At 38.0% G+C, this 23458-nt stretch overlaps 2 protein-coding genes across 3 annotated transcripts in view; one reads left to right on the top strand and one right to left on the bottom strand.

Moving 5' to 3' along the window:
- wdr25 (WD repeat domain 25) overlaps positions 1–23458 on the bottom strand; it is a 100105-nt gene that overhangs the window by 10139 nt on the left and 66508 nt on the right. The gene's annotated exons all lie outside the window — the stretch shown is intronic.
- Positions 1–23458, top strand: part of LOC133646303 (brain-enriched guanylate kinase-associated protein) — a 131459-nt gene that overhangs the window by 99473 nt on the left and 8528 nt on the right. For both annotated transcript variants that reach the window (XM_062041522.1, XM_062041524.1), the window contains exons 5-6: positions 7783–7890; positions 19425–19508. In XM_062041522.1, the coding sequence (XP_061897506.1) occupies positions 7783–7890; positions 19425–19508 (192 nt within the window). The remainder of the gene's footprint in view (positions 1–7782; positions 7891–19424; positions 19509–23458) is intronic.

Raw genomic sequence — 23458 nt, 5'->3', positions numbered from 1 at the left:
AGTCATACAGTGTTTGTGTATGGTCCTTTAAGTTATTATATGACCACAATACTATATCGTTAATGCATAGTTCAATATGTAAGCCTTTAAGTCGGACATACAGTCATTCACAGTATAATACTTGGTTATTATACTAGTTTTCAGTACTAAATTTAAAAAATACAATACTATTTAAGTACATTATTTTCATATATGTATTATGTTTACACAAAACATTACTCAGTATTTGTTACTTATCGATACCAAGTAGTCATTTTTATGAAACTTTTTTTCAGTACGGTACATGGTACAGTATTTTCAAGACTGTAAGGCGCTACTTGTTTCCAACGCTTTGATCATTGTGGCTTTAAAAATGGTACGGCTAAATTATGGGATTATTTTGGCTAACAGCCATAATGTTTTGTATTCAACAAATGGTTGTCATATTACACTGACAGAGACAATGAAAAGGTGTGTTACTGTTTGTGCTATACGGCGCCATCTTTTGGATGAGTTTGGTCACTGCAGTTGCTGCAGGTTTAAAATGTACTTCCTGTTTCTTTCCTCAAACCGGAAGTATAACTGTCCAAACCCTTTCTGCTCGAAAGGTTTCTTCATTCATCACTCTAAGCAACGTTTGTAAGTTTTTACAATATAACTAAAACAATTCATACTTACTAAACCGTCTCATGTTTGATGTCTGTAAGAGTGTTTTCATGCATATTTGTACATGCTAACGTGATGTAATCAAGCTAGCGTCATTAGCATTAGCGAATATGCCAACACATTTACAAGTGTCTGTGTTAGTGTTACTAATTTACAATGTCATTCTTTTTGTATTGTTTTAGTTTCGTAAATTCACCTATTGAGTGTGTTTAGCTAATTGGAGAGCAAGCTTCCTTTTACTTCTGTGTTACAGGCACTGTTCGGAAACAATTAAGGAATGTAAATAAACATTTCCAAAATATATCTGCAGCTCATATTTTCTTCTTCTATAATTTGGTGGGTCCGTCTTAAATATCGGTGCACTCTATGGCACCGGAAAATACGGTACATATTTACACATTATTATAAATACGGGAATAAGCCACAATTGTCACGTCGTGGACTATGATGACGCAAATTACTGCGTAGATTGTTTTCCCGTGATGCAAATCGACTGGACCGAACATGGCGTGAAGGTAAATACATGTTTTAATTATACTATAAAAGTGCAAACAAAAGGCGTGCACAAAGCAGAGACACAAACTTGGCTAAGGAACAAAAAACTACCACAAAGGCGTAAACTATGGGCATGAAACAAATAAACACTTACTGTGACACGAATAAACAAAAACGTACTTGGTCAAGCATGGAACTATGGCATGGAACGCGTAATCATTGGAGTAACAGGGGTAATGTCGCCAGGCCGACTACCTAGCAACAACAGGTTTAAATAATAGTGACATGATTAACACAGGTGCGTGAGTCCAAACAAATCAGGTGCGTGAGTCCAAATGAATCAGGTGAAACCAATGAGTTGTCATGGAAACCAAACAATGGAGCGTAAACAGGAACTAAAAAGAGTCTTAAACCAACAGGACATAACTAAACAAAACGTGACCACAGAACATGACAACAATTAACAAAAAAACACCAGGAGTAAGCTAAATTAGAAATATAAGCTTTAGGCAAAAACGAGTAAACTATTAACTAAAGCCACCTTCATACTTTGTGAGTTCTTTCTTGAATAAAAAAATATATACAAAGAATGATTCACCAACGCGTTTCATTTATAGTATAGACCAGGGGTCCCCAAACTTTTTGAATCGGGGGCCGCATTGGGTTAAAACAATTTGGACGGGGGCCGGGCTGTATGTATGTATGTATGTATGTATGTATATATATATATATATATATACACTACCGTTCAAAAGTTTGGGGTCACATTGAAATGTCCTTATTTTTTAAGGAAAAGCACTGTACTTTTCAATGAAGATAACTTTAAACTAGTCTTAACTTTAAAGAAATACACTCTATACATTGCTAATGTGGTAAATGACTATTCTAGCTGCAAATGTCTGTTTTTTGGTGCAATATCTACATAGGTGTATAGAGGCCCATTTCCAGCAACTATCACTCCAGTGTTCTAATGGTACAATGTGTTTGCTCATTGGCTCAGAAGGCTAATTGATGATTAGAAAACCCTTGTGCAATCATGTTCACACATCTGAAAACAGTTTAGCTCGTTACAGAAGCTACAAAACTGACCTTCCTTTGAGCACATTGAGTTTCTGGAGCATCACATTTGTGGGGTCAATTAAACGCTCAAAATGGCCAGAAAAAGAGAACTTTCATCTGAAACTCGACAGTCTATTCTTGTTCTTAGAAATTAAGGCTATGCCACAAAATTGTTTGGGTGACCTCAAACTTTTGAACGGTAGTGTATATATATATATATATATATATATATATATATATATATATATATATATATATATATATATATATATATATATATTCCTCGCGCACTAATTGCCTGAAAGAGCGCACTTGCCGCTGATGATGTCACGTTATCGATGGGAAAATTGATTTTTCGACAAAAGGATTTGCCTGAACAGCTAGGAGATGCTGAGAGTTACAAGTGGTAGAAAATGGATTAGAAAGGACAGATTTTTTTAAAAATTATAATTTAAAAAAAATATATACATTTTTTTTTAAACTTGGGACTATCGCAGGCCGGATTTTGGACGCTGGCGGGCCGGATCTGGCCCGCGGGCCGTAGTTTGGGAACCCCTGGTATAGACACTCAATTCCACAGAATGATATATGGGCAAACAGAGTATTTTGTTGCACACAATGTATACGACAACCGAGACAGCGCACAAAAACTTGGGCAAACTTTTAGGTGAAAATTTAGGTCAAAAACCGAATCCTAGGAAAAGTGGGGCATACAAAAATGACTACGAATTACTAAATTAGTACATGTGTATTGTATGGTATTCCTAGTGTTGTATATTGGCTTCCAGTAACCACCAATACCTCCATGACAGAAGTACTTAATAGTCATTAAGCCATCATTGCACTCCAGTACCATGAATGTTTTCATGTATTCACTGTGTCGTAACACAGCCCTAGGAAACATGCTGTGAGTCCATGAAAACAATACATTAACTAAGAGAAGTATAATTCACTTAAAGGCTCCAACATGGTAAAAAAAAGTGGAGTTCTCCATAGTAATGAGCGCAGGAGGCAGTGCCAAGGTGCAGGTATGTCCACGGCTGATTAATGAGAGCCTGACAGGATTGGATTTGAATATCAATGCTGTTCTATTGCTTAAATTGACATTAATTGCCACCTATTAGATTGACTGTGCACTCTTGAGCGTCAAAACAATCGCCGCCATTGAGCGATTAAGCGAGGGGAGAAAGCGTGTGAGGGTCTTCCAGTCGTTTTCTGCCAGGGTCCTATGTGACAAGGCTCGCAATTACTAGTGTGTGCATGTGTGTGAAGTGCGCTTGTGTGTCTCCAACGTCTCAGTTGCTGTCACGGAACACAATACATGCATTGAAGCATAGAGTTGATTACCAAACTCACCTCAATATTAAGCAGACTGAAATCACAGTAATTACGTTTACATCAGTGCTGTCATAATATTAATCTAGTGTTTGTTTGGAGATCATTTTTAGTCTTGTTTCTTTAGTTTTTGTTATTTTTTCATTTTTAATGTATAATCCTTATTTGTATTTCAATTCAAGTTAAAGTGAAAGTACCACTGATAGTCACACACACACACTAGGTGTGGTGAAATTACCCTCTGCATTTGACCCATCCCCTTGTTCCACCCCCTGGGAGATGAGGGGAGTAGTGAGCAGCAGCGGTGGCCGCGCTCGGGAATCATTTTGGTGATTTAACCCCCAATTCCAAACCTTGAAGCTGAGTGCAAAGCAGGGAGGTAATAGGTTCCATTTTTATAGTCTTTGGTATGACTCGGCCGGGGTTTGAACTCACGACCTACCGATCTCAGGGCGGACACTCTAACCACAAGGCCACTGAGCAGGCCTTTTGCATGTGTTATTCAAATATTACTGTTATTACTTTAAACATATCTATTACATTTATGAGCATTATTTTTTGTTTTTGTATTGTAGTTGTTTTTTCACTTTTTTTTAACACAATAATGTATTTTTTTTCCATTTAGCTATAATATCATTTTTATTCAACATTACCATTAATTTTAATGTTAATATCAAGTGGCTGTCAGAAATTACCTTGCTTTACATACATCATGTATTTTGGTAACACTTTAGTATGGGGAACATATTCTCCATTAATTAGTTGCTTATTAAAGTAACAAGAACTAATTTAGAGTTATTTGGACACTAAGGGAACATATAAGGGTTAGGGTTACTAATAAGCAATAATTCTGAGGTTATTGAGGGAAGACTTAGTTAATGGCTTACTGGTTGTATTTTTTTTAATTGAAGTATTTATTTCAAACCTGCACAGTACAACAACACACATTTTTTTTTACATTTTGGCAGAGACATTTATGCAAGGCTTGAAAAGGGGTTGGATGAAGCAGATGCTTATAATATCCCAACCCCTCTCACTAATTCCACATTTAACATAAACAATATAATACAAGAACAATACTATACAAACAAAAACAAGAAAAACTCCTGTACACTTAACAATACAATAGTACCACTGTTACTATGAGACAAGACAAGACGAGACAAAACACACACACACACACACACACACACACACACACACACACACACACACACACACACACACACACACACACACACACACACACACACACACAGGCCCAAACACTCTCTGACCATACACCTCTCTCCCATCGCTCTGTGCTGAGGGCATCACTCTCTTTCCTCCTCGTACTTCTTCAGTACTTCTTTTTTAAACAGTGTTTTGAATTGAATCATGTTAGAACATGTTTTTAACTCGTCCCCTAAGTTGTTCCACAGACTGACTCCACGCACTGAAATGCACATTGATTTTAAAGTTGTTCTAAATTTAGGCAAATATAATTTGTTGTTTCCTCTTAGACTGTAACTATGGTGAGCATCTCTATCCTGGAATAGGTTCTGTATATTGGATGGTAGAGAGTTTTGGGATGCCCTAAACATAATTTGAGCAGTTTTAAAGTTGATCACATCGTGCAGTTAAAGTTGCTTTAACTCCATGAATAGTGGATTTGAATGATGTCTGTAGTGAATAGTGAATAGAGCAGGGGTCCCCAACCTTTTTGAAACCAAGAGCTACTTCTTGGGTACTGATTAATGCGAAGGGCTACCAGTTTGATACACACTTAAATAAATTGCCACAAATAGCCAATTTGCTCAATTTACCTTTAACTCTATGTTATTATTAACAATTAATGATATTTACACTTAATTGAACGGTTTAAAAGAGGAGAAAACACAAAAAAAATGACAATTACATTTTGAAACATAGTTTATCTTCAATTTCGACTCTTTAAAATTCAAAATTCAACCGAAAAAAAGAAGAGAAAAACTAGCTAATTCGAATCTTTTTGAAAAAATAAAAATAAAAATTTATGGAACATCATTAGTACATTTTCCTGATTAAGATTAATTTTAGAATTTTGATGACATGTTTTAAATAGGTTAAAATCCAATCTGCACTTTGTTAGAATATTTAACAAATTGGACCAAGCTATATTTCTAACAAAGACAAATCATTATTTCTTCTAGATTTTCCAGAACAAAAATGTTAAAAGAAATTCAAAAGACTTTGAAATAAGATTTACATTTGATTCCACAGATTTTCTAGATTTGCCAGAATATTTTTTGGGAATTTTAATCATAATAAGTTTGAAGAAATATTTCACAAATATTCTTCGTCGAAAAAACAGAAGCTAAAATGAAGAATTAAATTAAAATGTATTTATTATTCTTTACAATAAAAAAAATTAATTTACTTGAACATTGATTTAAATTGTCAGGAAAGAAGAGGAATGAATTTAAAAGGTCAAAAGGTATATGTGTTTAAAAATCCTAAAATCATTTTTAAGGTTGTATTTTTTCTCTAAAATTGTCTTTCTGAAAGTTATAAGAAGCAAAGTAAAAAAATGAATGAATTTATTTAAACAAGTGAAGACCAAGTCTTTAAAATATTTTCTTGGATTTTCAAATTCTATTTGAGTTTTGTCTCTTTTAGAATTAAAAATGTCGGGCAAAGCGAGACCAGCTAGCTAGTAAATAAATAAAATTTAAAAAATCGAGGCAGCTCACTGGTAAGTGCTGCTATTTGAGCTATTTTTAGAACAGGCCAGCGGGCTACTCATCTGGTCCTTACGGGCTACCTGGTGCCCGCGGGCACCACGTTGGTGACCCCTGGAAAAGAGTATAATAAGGCCATGCAGAATAAGGCATTAATAAGTACTTAATGACTAATTAAGAGCCAATATGCTACTAATTTGCATGTTAATAAGCAACTAATTAATGGTGAATATGTGTTCCCCATACTAAAGTGTTACCTGTATTTTTTATTTATCTGTTAATTTTTTATTTTTTTTAATTGCATTTCCTGTCTCGATTCACTTGGGACATTTCTTCGTTTGCACACTAACACACAGAATGGTTCCTTTCAGGATAGAGTGCCGTATCAGTTTTAACCGGCACATTTTGACAGAAAAAAATGTGACAAACGTTTAGGTCAGTGGTTCTTAACCTGGGTTCGATCGAACCCTAGGGGTTCGGTGAGTCGGCCTCAGGGGTTCGGCGGAGCCTCTGCCATGGAGGTAAAGACACATCCGACTTATCGTGTAAATAAAAACTTCTCCCTATCAGCGTATTATGGATACCCCCTAACAAAGTATGTAAGTCTAATTTTCCATCTGATTTGCAGGTTGTTTGATTGATCGATTGAAACTTTTACTAGCAGATTGCAAAGGAAGAGAATACATTATATGAAACAGTACAGTTTACACAGTACAGTACATATTCCGTACAATTGACCACTAAATGGTAACACCCGAAGAAGTTTTTCAACTTGTTTAAGTCGGGGTCCACGTTAATCAATTCATGGTAATGTGTGTAAGGTGTGTAATTTGTTGTGAGTTCATGCACTGTGTTGGTTTTGTTCTTTGAACAAGTTGATGTTCATGCACGGTTCATTTTGTGCACCAGTAAAAAAAACATATAACTTTTTCTTGAATTTGAAAAAAAAAAAACATTTTATTTTTCACTAAAGAAGGGTTCGGTGAATGCGCATATGAAACTGGTGAGGTTCGCTACCTCCAACAAGGTTAAGAACCACTGGTTTAGGTTCAACAACAAACTTTTCCGAACAACAGAAAATTGAAAAAAATCAATAGAACACATCCCAATGGTGTTCTGGGTAATAGGACAATATGACTAATAGGTGTTGAGACAAATAAGCTTGGCTACTCCACACAAGCAAGCAGCATCGTTAAGACTTTGTGTCTTTGCACATTGTAAATCCAAGTGTTTCATTTGTCTCTTCTCCTGTCCTCTTCCTCCGTCTGTGTCTACCAGTATAATTGATATGATACTAGCTCTGGCAAATGTAATCTTCTTTTAATTAAGACCTGCCGCTGCCGCATGTTCGCGACTGATAGGCTGCTCGTCCTCTCGTTTTTCTCCTGCTCTTCTCCCGTCTTATTTCTCGTCTGTCTGAGGTCATTTTTCTTTTATCTCAACGCTGCTTCCCTCCCCTTTAACCCTCTGTCCGCTGTCCCGTTTTCCCTGCTATGATCAACACCTCCTAATGCTGTCGCCCCTTTGCTTTTGCTTTATTCCTCTGCAGTCTCAGCACCATGAAGAGGAGAAGAGAGCACTTAGCCGGGAGATCATTGTCCTCAACAACCACCTCATGGAGGCAAAGCTGAATATAAATAAACTCAAGGAGGACAACGTGAGTATTTGGAAGTCATATCTTGATGAGATCCCTGTCTGCATAGAACATCCGCAAGGTTATCACAACAGTTTAGTCTGAAATACGGCGTTAGCTTTTTCTCAATAGGGCCACGGTAATGAATAATTGGCTACTTTGCTCCAGGGCTCCCCCTACACGAAGAGTCATGTTCAAGCCACTCTACACAAACTGCATATTAATATCCTATTCATAATACATACTTTTCGTAGCTAATGTTCAATGCCATTTTTTTCAAACCGCAGTCCTGGCTCTATCCGGTTTTGGGCTCTCGGTTTTCCACTTCAAATAGTTGCGTAGGACATGGTCGGAAACAAAGCACTTGAGAGAAAAATTAGGTAACATCATCCAACGGGAGACAATGGGCAGTTAGAAAAGGAGCTGATGCAGCAAAACGGAGACTGTGGAGCACAGTATAATAAAGCCACGACAAAAGCTGTCCTGTATTTTTTTTTAAACAGAGATGGTAATCTACTTTTATCGAGCGTGTACCATCAACAGGCTTGAAAACTCTTGCTTAAAGGCCTACTGAAACCCACTACTACCGACCACGCAGTCTGATAGTTTATATATCAATGATGAAATCTTAACATTGCAACACATGCCAATACGGCCGGGTTAGATTACTAAATTGCAATTTTAAATTTCGCGCGAAATATCCTGCTGAAAACGTCTCGGTATGACGACGCCTGCGCGTGACGTCACGGATTGTAGAGGACATTTTGGGACAGCATTGTGGCCAGCTATCAAGTCGTTTTCATCGCAAAATTCCACAGTATTCTGGACGTCTGTGTTGGTGAATCTTTTGCAATGTGTTCAATGAACAATGGAGACAGCAAAGAAGAAAGCTGTAGGTGGGAAGCGGTGTATTTCGGCAGGCTGCAGCAACACAAACACGTAGCCGGTGTTTCATTGTTTACATTCCCGAAGGATTACAGTCAAGCTTTACCATTGACCTGTGGAGAACTGGGACAACAGAGACTCTTACCAGGAGGACTTTGAGTTGGATACACAGACGCGGTACCGTGAGTACGTACGCAGCTGCGGCTTCCAAACATTTGATCGTTTGCCCGTACGTGCGTGCCGCTATGTGCATGTCACGTACGTAACTTTGGGGACTTTGGGGAAATATATGTGCTGTATGAACTTTGGGGAGGTGAACGGTACTTTGGGCTGTGGGATTGAGTGTGTTGTGCGGGTGTTTGATTTGTATTGGCGGGTTATATGGACGGGAGGGGGGAGGTGTTTGTTATGCGGGATTAATTTGTGGCATATTAAATATAAGCCTGGTTGTGTTGTGGCTAGCTGAATATCAGGTCCCACCCGCCTCTCACAGCATCTTCCCTATCTGAATCGCTTCCACTGCCCTCTAGTCCTTCACTCTCACTTTCCTCATCCACAAATATTTCATCCTCGCTCAAATTAATGGGGAAATCGTCGCTTTCTCGGTCCGAATCGCTCTCGCTGCTGGTGGCCATGATTGTAAACAATGTGCAGATGTGAGGAGCCCCACAACCTGTGACGTCACGCGCAAATCGTCTGCTACTTCTGGTACAGGCAAGGCTTTTTTATCAGCGACCAAAAGTTAAGAAATTTATCGTCGATGTTTTCTACTAAATCCTTTCAGCAAAAATATGGCAATATCGCGAAATGATCACGTATGACACATAGAATGGACCTGCTAACCCCGTTTAAATAAGAAAATCACATTTAAAGGTAACAATTACAACAGGCATGGCCTGATCTACAAAGATCCACATAACAAAGTGCTAAATAGCGTGTGTAATCTATAAAATCGCAGTGATCTACTAAGACTGCGTGTACAATTGATAACAAGTTATCAACAAGATAACAAGTCTTCATCAACGGCACAGCAGTGAAGATCGTAAGCAGCACCACGTTCCTGGGGGTGCAGATAACTGACAATATGACCTGGTCCCTACACACCGGAGCTCTTGTAAAAAGAGCTCAGGAGCGCATGCACTTTTTGCGTCGGATGAAAAGGGCACAGCTCCCCCCCCCATTCTCACCACATTCTACAGAGGCACTATAGAGAGCCTACTGACCAACTGCATCTCTGTCTGGACTGGAGTCAACAGTGCCTCAGACTGGAAGTCTCTGCAGAGAGAGGTGAGGACGGCGGAAAAGATCATCATGACTCCTCTTCCTCCTATCCAGGAAATCGCAAAAAGCCGCTGCCTGACCATGGCTCAGAAAATCTGCAGAGACTCCTCCCACCCCCACCAAGGACTGTTTTCACTGCTGGACTCTAGAAAGAGGTTCCGCAGCCTCTGTAGCTGAACCTCCAGGTTCTGTAACAGCTTCTTCCCTCAGGCCATAAGACTCTTGAATGCATCATAATAATGCCCTCAATTCCTCCCCAAAACGGATTAACTTGCTGGAATATAAAGATAATATAACATACATCCATAAATGTGGATGCATATGCAAAAGTGCAATATATTTATCTGTACAGTAATCTATTTATTTATATCTGCACCTCATTGCTCTTTTATCCTGCACTACAACGAGCTAATCAACGAAATGTTGTTCTTATCTGTACTGTAAAGTTCAAATTTGAATGACAATAAAAGGAAGTCTAAGTCTAAGTCTCACCCTCTAAAACGCTTAATGCGTTGCCTTCATTATAACACTTATAAGGCTTTTAACTTTTTGCGGCTCTAGACAGATTTGTTTTTTGTATGTTTGGTCCAATATGGCTCTTTCAACATGTTGGTTTGCCGACCCCTGCTCTAGGCTGTCAGAATCCAAGAACAGGGGCTCTTTAGATCTCCTTGGAGGGAACATGTGGCAGTGTGCCGCCTGTCCTCCTTTGAAGTCATTTGGCAGGAGATCTTTGAGGGCCTGCGGGCGAGCCAGGTTAGAGTTGCCTCTCTTTGCTATCTGGCAGTTTTGAGTCATTTTTTGAGCTGGAGGATAGTATTTGGACAATCCCTATTATTTCCTGTTGAGGATGATTGGAGCCAAAGTTCATTTAGAGCGGGGTGAGCCCTTAAGAGTTTGCCATTGCTGCTAATGCGCTATCCTCGCTTGTGTCATCAATGACACCCTGTGGGATAAACACGATATTTCTTATGATATACTATAGCTTTAATTTATAGCTTCATAACACAGTGCAGCCTCCAAGGTAGACTGCAATTTGTTCTTATGTCAACCCTTTTTTCTCCACACTGTAAAAAGTAATAGTTTGTTCCAAGTAACACTGTGACACACTTCACTTTGTAAAATGTCGTTATCTGCTGTTAATAAAAGGACATACAATAATATAATGCCTACTTCCCCTCTAGTTCAGGGCTGCCCAAACCTTTTAAGTCCAAGGGCCAAAGCCATTTTAGGAATACAACTACACAATAAGTGAGTAGTTTAATCCCATACTGCAATTATTTAAAGTACTGAAGATTAGAGACGTCCAATAATGGCTTTTTTGCCGATATTCCGATATTGTCCAACTCTAAATTACCGATTCCGATATCAACCGATACCGATATATACAGTCGTGGAATTAACACATTATTATGCCTAATTTTGTTGTGATGCCCCGCTGGATGCATTAAACAATGTAACAAGGTTTTCCAAAATAAATCAACTCAAGTTATGGAAAAAAAAATGCCAACATGGCACTGCCATATTTATTATTGAAGTCACAAAGTGCTTTTTTTTTTTTTAACACGCCTCAAAACAGCAGCTTGGAATTTGGGACATGCTCTCCCTGAGAGAGCATGAGGAGGTTGAGGTGGGCGGGGTTTTTGGGGGGCTAGGTTGAGGTGGGGGGGGTAGGGGGTAGTGGGGGGTGTATATTGTAGCGTCCCGGAAGAGTTAGTGCTGCAAGGGGTTCTGGGTATTTGTTCTGTTGTGTTTATATTGTGTTACGGTGCGGGTGTTCTCCCAAAATGTGTTTGTCATACTTGTTTGGTGTGGGTTCACAGTGTGGCGCATATTTGTAGCAGTGTTAAAGTTGTTTATACGGCCACCCTCAGTGTGACCTGTATGGCTGTTGACCAAGTATGCTTTGCATTCACTTGTGTGTGTGAAAAGCCGTAGATGTTATGTGATTGGGCCGGCACGCAAAGGCAGTGCCTTTAAGGCACGCCCCTAATATTGTTGTCTGGGTGGAAATCGGGAGAAATTCGGGAGAATGGTTGCCCCAGGAGATTTTCGGGAGGGGCACTGAAATTCGGGAGTTTACCGGGGAAATCGGGAGGGTTGGCAAGTATGACTGGGAGACGCAACTGCTCTGTACTTCTCCCTACGTCCGTGTACCACTATACAGCAGCGTTTTAAAAAGTCATACATTTTACTTTTTGAAACCGATACCGATAATTTCCGATATTACATTTTAAAGCATTTATCGGCCGATAATATCGGCAGTCCGATATTATCGGACATCTCTACTGAACATTATAGAATTCGGTAGATGGCAACTTGTTCGATTTGCGGACATGCCATCAATTATGGTGTGGGCTTAAAAGAGTGTGAATATGTATTACATTTTGGGAAGTCACCCTTTGGCAGACCAAATGAAATGACTCGGCAGGCCGAATTTGGCCCACTTTGGGCCCCCCTGCTCTAGTTTGGAGAAGCTTACTTTGTGGTGTACATTCCCTTGTTCTCTCTTCATTTTTGTTATTGGCTTTTTTTTAGATTTAGACATATTGTACTGAGCAGCCTGGAACGAAACCGCCGGAATGCGTTGCCTTCAATGCAAGAAAGATAAGGGCCTCACAGATTACATGCAGCTGACTTTCCATTCTTGTTTCATCTTCCATCCATCCATCCATTTTATACCGCTTGTCCCGTTCGGGGTCGCGGGGGTGCTGGAGCCTATCTCAGCTGCTTCGAGCGGAAGGTGGGGTACACCCTGGACAAGTCACCACCTCATCGCAGGGCCAACATCATGTTTCATCTTCTTTATGTTAAAGTTAAAGTTAAAGTACCACTGATAGTCACACACACACACTAGGTGTGGTGAAATTACCCTCTGCATTTGACCCATCTCCTTGTTCATTTGGGGGATTTTGTACTGACCAGCCAAGACAGAGTTGTGTGAAACATTTTCATCACAATGAGTTCACTTTCAGGTTTTTTGGGGGGGTCAATATTAGGTTTTTCCTTTTCGCCATCACTTCTGTGGCAGTATCATAACAAGAACACTAGTCTCACAAAATGTGTTGCACGGTGGCATTTTGAACTTTAGGCAGTGCAAGCTACTTGGAAAATGTAGTAAGCTAAGCTACAGGGGAAGCTATCCCCGGAGAATTGTCGCAAGCTACACTACAAGCTACACGGCTAAAGTAGCGAGCTACATTAAAGCTACATTAAACAACATTTATATCTTTGGGCCCACATGTATAATATCAATGTTAATGTAACTGAGAGTGAACAAATGGACCCATTTAGGGTCCATTACTATTAACTATCTGTCATTTAGCTGGGGACACCCTACAACTACATCTAAGGGTCCAGGCACCCAGCTGTATGTTTTTATTTTAGTTTGCCTTTTCTTTGGCCCACCCCTATATTGTTATTCATTATCTCTGCCATGGTAAAAAAAAACAAAAAAACAGCCTCTATCTTTATCTTGACAAAATAAATGACTTGCGTGTAGTTTGGGAACAGTTGGTAATGGTTGTGTAGAGTTAAACTTTTCATGAACTCAACTCACCTTAATGTTTGTGCTAAATTTGGGTTGGACATCTTAGAAGAAGAGAGCAGTTTAATTTTATGTAGAGATGTCCGATAATGGCTTTTTTGCCGATATCCAATATTCCGATATTGTCCAACTTTGAGCTAGCGTTTTAAGATTTGCGGCCCCTTCAGTTCAAGGATTTTATCAGCGAAGGGCCGCTTTGTTCCGCAGCAAGTCTCTAATTGGGATGAGACCGAAAAAGATGCCACAACAAACCTTTGTTAAAGCGCAGGAGAAGGCACTAACGGGACAAAAGCTGGTAAAAAATCGCCTCACAGTTTGTGCTAACGCTAGCGGTGTCTACGTGAAGCCGCTGCTCTTTTATCACTTCGAAACTCCCACAGTGTTCAACAATGCCACATATATTTGCAGACACAAATGTAAAAGGGTTTTCTTTTTTTGTTCTTTGTTTTTGGAGCACACCAACTTGATTTTTGTTTGTGTGTGCGTGTTGACGTTTAGGCTTGCAGTAATGTTGTTGTGTTGTGTGGATAAAAAAAGAGATTGTTAAGCCATTACCCTTTTGTTATGTTGGTTTGAGAGGGACAAGCGGTAGAAAATGATTGATGGATATATATATATATATATATATATATATATATATATATATATATATATATATATATATATATATATATATATATATATATATATATATATATATATATATATATATATATATATATATATATATACACACACACACACTTGTATATGTAGATATAATTTTATATATACTGTATGTGTATTTATATATATTCATATATATATACATATATGTATTTATACATACATATATACAGTATACATATATATATATATTCATGTATAAATGTATATATACATATACTGTATATGTATATATACATATATATTCATATATAAATACTGTATATATATTCATACAGTATATATACTGTATATATATTCATGTATGTATGTGTGTATATATATATATACAGTATATATATTTTTATATATATATATATATATATTTGTATATATATATATATATATATATATATATATATATATATATATATATATATATATATATATATATATATATATATATATATATATATATAGTACAGGCCAAAAGTTTTACGAAAGATGACAAGAAAAGTAACATGCACTCCAGTCCAAGGAAGCAGAGTCGAAGAACGCACAAATTTGCAATTATCACTTCATTAAAGGTTTCTTTGATATACTTTTAATGTTTAGTATTTACCTTTGAAGTATTATCATGATACTATTTGTATTGCATCTCGTTTCGGAGTTATTAAAACGCATTTTTGCTACGAATGTTTCTTAACGCACCAACTCGGCAAGTCTAAATAAAAGAAAGCAAATGTGAGCAAAACCTGAAATAGTTAAGCTTTTACCAAAGGCAGCAATCTTAACTGAAGGTTTCAGCACATACACAACGTTGACATCTATAGTTATAGTTTGATGAAGCCGGGGGAAAAAACACACATACTTGTAACATGTAGAAGTCAGAACATGAAATGCAACCTTACCCGAGCAAAAACGATGCATGATCTATCCGGTGGAGTCATGATACCAATTGCCTTGACCCAGCCACACACAAAGAAGCTGTAAACCTCCACGCTTTTCCAAGTTTTGGGAACGCACCCGACGGATAATCCTTGAGATCCCTGCACAAATATTTTTTGATAACGTATAGAGATCAATTCTATTGCATAGTTACCATGAATTGATTAACTTGGACCCCGACTTAAACAAGTTGAAAAACTTATCCGGGTGTTGCCATTTAGTGGTCAATTGTACGGAATATGTACTGTACTGTGCAATCTACTAATAAAAGTTTCAATCAATCAATTCGATTTTTTGCTCGTATCTGCTTGTAGTGGTAAGATCTAGCCTCCTTGCATACTCAGATTGTTTCCTGCACAATAGCCATGTTGGTTTGGTGGACCACCACTTTCTTTTACTTCCGTTCAAAAGACACCTGACTGAATACAACCTATTGGCTGACTCTGCAGTACTCGAATACAGCGTAATAGTGAACTATTTGAACAATCCACAGGGGTACAGAGCAGTCCCTCCTGGCAACAGAAAGAGAAGGAATTGAATGATTGGAAACAAAGTCGTTGTTAACTGGCGGGGGAGTCAAAGCTGTCAGACCGAAAGCTTTGATGCACTGGCAAGAATTGTCAAGCTCTCCGGCGTGCTCCAGACACATGGAGGGTTCAGTGCGGCAAGACCGTGACCTTTTCCAAGCGGAGTGATTTCACAGTAGAAAAGTGCTAACCGCCCACACATACAAAAAATAAGCAACGTAGACAAACCCAGAAAACAAGAAAATGTAGCTTATGCTGTGCCTGGAAACCGCCCTCCGCGTTCAACATGGTATCAATATCCTCCAGAGATAGAAAGCGGAGATTGAGATGCATGAAGATGCTTCCTTGGCAAAGTAAATGTAGCATCTCCAACAATTGAGTGCAATTACCAGAGACAAAAATCACGTTGTGCATAATGCATCATTTAAAGGCCTACTGAAACCCACTACTACCGACCACGCAGTCTGATAGTTTATACATCAATGATGAAATCTTAACATTGCAACACATGCCAATACGGCCGGGTTAACTTATAAAGTGCAATTTTAAATTTCCCGCCACACTTCCGCTTGAAAACGTCTCGGTATGATGACGTATGCGCATGACGTAGCCAGTTTAACAGAGGTATGGCTTCCCCATTGAAGCCAATACGAAATAGCTCTGTTTTCATCTCATTATTCCACAGTATTCTGGACATCTGTGTTGGTGAATCTGTTGCAATTTGTTCATTGCATTATGGAGAAAGAAGAAAGTTGTCGGTGCGAAGCGGATATTTTGCGAGGGAAGTCAGCAACACAACACAGCCGGTGTTTGTTTACATTCCCGAAAGATGCAGTCAAGATCGAAGAACTCGGACAACAGAGACTCTAACCAGGAGGACTTTGATTTGGATACACAGACGCGATACCGTGAGTACGTAGCTGCGCTTCCAAACATTTGATCGCTTGCTATAACTAGCTCGAGCTAGTAGCTAGGAGCTAGGAGCTAGCATAACAAACACCTATGTGTTTGTTATGCTGGATTAATTTGTGGCATATTAAATATAAGCCGGGTTGTGTTGTGGCTAATAGAGTATATATATGTCTTGTGTTTATTTACTGTTGTAGTCATTCCCAGCTGAATATCAGGTCCCACCCGCGCGCTTCCAAACATTTGATCGCTTGCCCGTACGTGCGTGTCACGTACGTAACTTTGGTTAAATATATAAGCTTTATGAACCTTGGGTTAGGTGAACGGTCCTTTGGGCTGAGTGAGTGTGTGTGTTGTGCAGGTGTTTGAATTGTATTGGCGGGTTATATATACGGGATCCCGTCCATATAACTAGCTCGAGCTAGTAGCTAGTAGCTAGGAGCTAGCATAACAAACACCTAGGTGTTTTTATGCGGGATTCATTTGTGGCATATTAAATATAAGCCTGGTTGTGTTGTGGCTAATAGAGTATATATATGTCTTGTGTTTATTCACTGTTTTAGTCATTCCCAGCTGAATATCAGGTCACCCACCGGCTCTCACAGCATCTTCCCTATCTGAATCGCTTCCACTCCCCACTTGTCCTTCACTTGCATTGTCCTCATCCACAAATCTTTCATCCTCGCTCAAATTAATGGGGAAATCGTCGCTTTCTCTGTCCGAATCTCTCTCACTTCTGGCGGCCATCATTGTAAACAATAGGGAACTTTGCGGATATGTTCAATTGACTACGTCACGCTACTTCCGGTAGGGGCAAGCCTTTTTTTGATCAGATACCAAAAGTTGCGATCTTTATCGTCGTTGTTTTATACTAAATCCTTTCAGCAAAAATATGGCAATATCGCGAAATGATCAAGTATGACACATAGAATAGATCTGCTATCCCCGTTCAAATAAAAACAATTCATTTCAGTAGGTCTTTAAAGGAGAACTGCACTTTTTGGGGAATTTTGCCTTTTGTTCACAATCATTATGAGAGACAAGAATACATACCGTATTTTTCGGACTATAAGTCACTCTGGAGTATAAGTATCACCGGTCGAAAATGCATAATAAAGAAGGAAAAAAACATCTATAAGTCGCACTGGAGTATAAGTCCCATTTTTGGGGGAAATTTATTTGATAAAATCCAACACCAAGAATAGACATTTGAAAGGCAATTTAAAATAAATAAAGAATAGTGAACAACAGGCTGAATAAGTGTACGTTATATGACGCATAAATAACCAACTGAGAACGTGCCTGGTATGTTAACTTAACATATTATGGTAAGAGTCATTCAAATAACTATAACATATAGAACATGCTATACATTTACCAAACAATCTGTCACTCCTAATCGCTAAATCCCATGAAATCTTATACGTCTAGTCTCTTACGTGAATGAGCTAAATAATATTATTTGATATTTTACGGTAATGTGTTAATAATTTCACACGTAAGTCGCTCCTGAGTATAAGTCACACCCCCGGCCAAACTAGGAAAAAAACTGCGACTTATTGTCCGAAAAATACGGTATGTCTTTTTTTTTTTAGGATTTTAAAGATGATAAAAAAACTGCTTCGAAGAGGCAGCTAATGGGAGTCACAGTGGTAACCTTCAAAGACATATAAGACAACTTCAAAACCCTCAATCAACGTATTGCATACACACTGCAAGTCTATATGTAATGTAGTAACAGACACGTTCATAACAATATGTACAAAATCTACCTTATTTTGGTCATATTAAGCATTGCCGGAACTCATTTCCTCAGTGCATTGATTTATTTTTCCAAAATAAACCGGAAAAAATGTCCCCGGCCAGTTGGACCAAACGCACAACTGTCCATTGAGTGAGTCACTTTAATATTGATCATGATACACGCAACACGAAATGTTACTTTAAAGATACTCTAATATATGTTCATGTTTTTCAGTCAGTACAGATTGGTGTCTGACCGCATTGTATTGTGCATTAAAACTCAAACGCAATTTGGGTGCTGACGTAGAAGCTAGCTTATCTCTTGCCGTAGCTAGCTTTTACGGCTAAAACCGAAGCATGTCGATGTGTTTCTCAGTGTTCGCTCTTACAATAACAATGCCGCTACAGCTTAGTTATTATACTGGTTACGGAACGTAAATGAAGTATTGTTTGCAGTTTTTGAATGTATTTCTAAAGTAATGTAAAGGTATAATTGATTGCTCCAATTATCTGCATTGCCAGCCATCTAGAACAAGCCATTTTGTACATGTTAGACTGCAAAAAAATATATATACTTTTTGTCTTCTCGTCTAATAATTATTGTGAACAAAAAATGTGCAGTTCCCCTTTAAAGATTTCAGCATGTTTGGAAATTAGAATTATACTTTACCACCTTAAGTTACTCTCTATGGGTTTGGAATGTATTTTACAAAGTGTTTCTAAAGACTGTCACATTAAGTTGTTTTTAGGAGTTGAACGTGAACATTTCCTACAGGTTATCCTCATCCTATTGAACTCCTTTGTTAACACTGTTCAATTATTTGAATTACAAATGATTAACACGGTATTTGAACAATAGTTGCACAGTAACACTGCATCACTGACCTTAGAAGGATCCCTCCTCCCTCCCATTCTCCCCTCATCAACAAGTAATTATATGACGATTTCAAAGCTGTAATTTGAAGTGTTTCCAATTTTGCACAGCGGGCGCTTGAACCCATAACCCCTCCCTCTTTCTCTGGGGTGCTGCACGGATATACAGTAGTGATGGATATATTCTGTGCCTCTTACAGGACCTGTACAGGAAAGACTGCAACCTTGCTGCCCAGCTGCTGCAGTGCTCCAAGTCTCATTACAGAGCTCACAAGATGTCTGAGGTGAGCTATTGACTATATTATTGCTGAAAATAAATGCATTAATAAGAGGTCTGGGTAATCTTATTTAGCGAGATAAAATGTTAGCAATGCCTCTCAGTATGATGCAGTGTAATAGTTCTACACCACTGCAAACGTCCATGTATAATCAGATCTTCGCCAAGATTAAACCTTTAAATGTGCTGTATTATAGTATTTTTCAACAATTTTCAAGTGTGCTAACAGTCAAGCCTTGATGCTCGAGTATAGACAGTTAAACCCTTGAGTTGCTTCATCCAACCCCTTTTCAAGCCCTGCACAAATGTCTCTGCCAAGATGTAAAAAAAAATGTGTTGTTGTACTGTGCAGGTTTGAAATCAATACTTAAATTCAATAAATACTTCAATTCAAAACTACTGTACGCCTCTTAAGCGACAAAAAAACGGATGTGCTTAATAAGTGTTAAGTATGTTAAATATTAGGGGTGTGGGGAAAAATCGATTCGAATTCGAATCGCGATTCTCACGTTGTGCGATTCAGAATCGATTCTCTTTTTTTTTTTAAATCGATGTTTTATTTATTTATTTTATTTTATTTTCTTTTTTCTTTTTAATTAATCAATCCAACAAAACAATACACAGCAATACCATAATAATGCAATCCAATTCCAAAACCAAACCCGACCCAGCAACACTCAGAACTGCAAAAAACAGAGCAATTGAGAGGAGACTCAAACACGACACAGAACAAACCAATAGTGAAACAAAAATGAATATTATCAACAACAGTATTAATATTAGTTACAATTTCAACATGGCAGTGATTAAAAATCCCTCATTGATATTATCATTAGACATTTATAAAAAAATTTAAAAAATGAACACTAGTGTCACAGTGGCTTACACTTGCATCACATCTCATAAACTTGACAACACACTGTGTCCAATATTTTCACAAAGATAAAATAAGTCATATTTTTGGTTCATTTAATAGTTAAAACAAATGTACATTATTTCAATCAGTTGATAAAACATTGTCCTTTACAATTATAAAAGCTTTTTACAAAAATCTACTACTCTGCTTGCATGTCAGCAGACTGGGGTAGATCCTGCTGAAATCCTATGTATTGAATGAATAGAGAATCGTTTTGAATCGGGAAAATATCGTTTTTGAATTGAGAATCGCGTTGAATCGGAAAAAATCGATTTTGAATCAAATGGTGACCCCAAGACTCGATATTGAATCGAATCGTGGGACACCCAAAGATTCGCAGCCCTATTAAATATACATATTTATTTTACTTTTACTTTCCTTTCAAAGATTTCAATTCTTCAACCTCTTCAGACCTAGCCACAGATATGTTTTTTTTTCATTTCTAATGATTTTTTAAATGTTTTATGCTCTTTTTGTAATACAAAAAAAAAAGCGGCCGGAAGAAGATGGATGGATGGATGGATGGCATTGTCCGGTTTCCAGTGTATTGAAAAATATGTGTTACAATGGGAGTCAACGGGCGACCAAAATTGGCAAAGGGGCTAAATGTATAGTAAATGAATATATTTTATTTATAAGAACTTTGCAAAAAGTGCCATGATGCCATTTTAAAGATAAACTTGTTCAAAACTATATGTGCCCACATTTCAGCCCTCTTACCTTTAAATGTATCTGATTTGTCAAAGATGGGGAACAAAAATGCAGAAAATTACTGTTTTTTGGTCAAAGGTAAATCAAGGGTTAAAGAAAGAAAAGTGTATACACTGAAGCAAATTTCTCCATAGGAAACATTGTAAACATAAACAATGGGTTTCAGCCTCGACAAAAGTCCACATTTTAGTCAGCTTTTCGTACAATTTGAACACAATATAAAGCACTATACAGTACTGTATGTTAAACAATCATAACAAGGGGGTGATGGGTCAACTATCCTTTTGTTAGCAAAGTCAAAAAACAACCACAACAACTTACAAATATGTTGAAGAGGTTCATTCAGCCTACTAATGTGTATTTATAAATGGTTGATTTATATAGGCTAGTAAGGTAAAGTTTTGTACCTGACAAGTTTCGGGATATACTTACAAAGCCGCCCTACTGTGTTAATCATACTTGGCCAATAAATATGATTCTGATATTGAGCTAGTAAAACTAGAAAAAATGTATAAAAAGGCTAAAAAAAAACATTTAAAAATCGCACAATTTAACACTGTGCACAGTAGGTCAAGCCAACAATGAGCATACAAACAATAAGCGGTGAGCGCTGGAGATTGACCAGCTTGTTCAAAATGGGTGGATGAAACGTTCGTACACGGACACAAAATTCAAACACCAAATCATGTTTTTATTCATTCTGCAGTTCGTAGATCAAAAAGTTTCTACAATGCTGTGTAATCGAAGTCCCACTGTAGATTTTTCTAAATTTCTTTGAAACTGTCTGTGTAGTTTTTTTGCAAAATCCTGCCAACTACCGGCCTATTAATGAGCATTCAGGGCTATGTGAAGTAGGGCTGGGCGATATATCGATATACTCGATATATATCGCGGGTTTGTCTCTGTGCGATATAGAAAATGACTAAATCGTGATATTCGAGTATACGTTCTCACGCAGTTGCTTTTAGCTGCGGGCATTACACTGCATGCGTTTCCCACTCTTTCTTGTCTCTCCTTCTCACAGAGACATAAAACAAGCGCACCTTCTTACATACGTCACGTGTGCAACATCACACGCTCCCACGGAGCAGACAGGTAGCGACATGGTAACTTTAGCTGTGATGCTAACGGTGCGGTGCGGGTGGTAATACGAGAGAGAGAAGGTGCGAATCTGGTAACAAACGGAGGAAGAATTAATTCCCAAGAAAAACAGTCTGGCGGTGGTTTGGCTTCAAGCGGGAATATGTTGAACATTTATGCGGCAAAAGCGTTGCTACTACAAGTAGCACCACTGCTAATGTAGCATCATTTGAAAAGTCACCCGCTAGAGAATGAGGAGTGCTTGAAACTGTGTATGTCAACATCACCGGCCGGTGCCACACCAACAAAATGCCGAAGCAACTATTTCCACATCAACACCGTATGAAAAAAAAAATCAACAACAGAAGGAGATAACGTCCGCTGTAACCTACCACATAGCGAAGGACATACATTATTTGATTTCCTATTATGCAGCTCATTTTTATTTGACAGTTATTGAAATATCTTGTGTGACATCATGCACAAAAGTGCACTTTATTTGTTTTTAACTATTGTAGTGGTGTTCTGTACAAAAAGTACACTTTAATTTAGTGTTTTGATAAGTCATCTTGGTGACATCATTCACAAAAGTTTTGAAATGACATGAACGTTTGTGCCACTGCTTAATAACTGTTTAATAAATACAGTTTTGGGAAATTGACTTAGTTGTGATTTCCCTCTCTGCATGAAACTTTAAAATGAGCATATATTAATGCAGTATGAACAAGAATGTTTTAATGTAGACACATAGAATCATCATACTGGTGTGATTATATGCATCAAGTGTTCATTCAAGGCTAAGGCAAAATATCGCGATATATATCGTGTATCGTGACATGGCCTAAAAATATCGAGATATTAATAAAAGGCCATATAACCCAGCCCTATTGTGAAGCACTATACTGTTGTGCACTCATTTAGTCCGACACATTAGAACCGCTGAACATCTCACCACCTGACACATCAAGAGTGACATACGCAGTGAAACTCCCTTAGAGCGTAGCATCAAACACCCAGCATCCAACAAGGATGCTCTTTTTGTGATTAAACTTTCGACTGCACTATAGTTGAACCACGATAAAAACTAGGAAAAATGTGTTTCATCTTCCGTTTCAGGTTACGGACGTCATTCTGGATAGCGATAATGTTCCAAAGCGAATTTCTTCCAAAATGCTGTGTGCGTTTTGGGCAGAATCCCAGACTAATAACTCCCAGAGAAAAGCAGGGAAATTGCTGGAAGGCATAATATA

This window comes from Entelurus aequoreus, linkage group LG03 (genome assembly GCF_033978785.1).
Source record: "Entelurus aequoreus isolate RoL-2023_Sb linkage group LG03, RoL_Eaeq_v1.1, whole genome shotgun sequence".
Taxonomy (NCBI): Eukaryota; Metazoa; Chordata; class Actinopteri; order Syngnathiformes; family Syngnathidae; genus Entelurus; species Entelurus aequoreus.
Note: the sequence above shows the minus strand (reverse complement) of the source record. Positions and strands in the feature narration are given on the sequence as shown.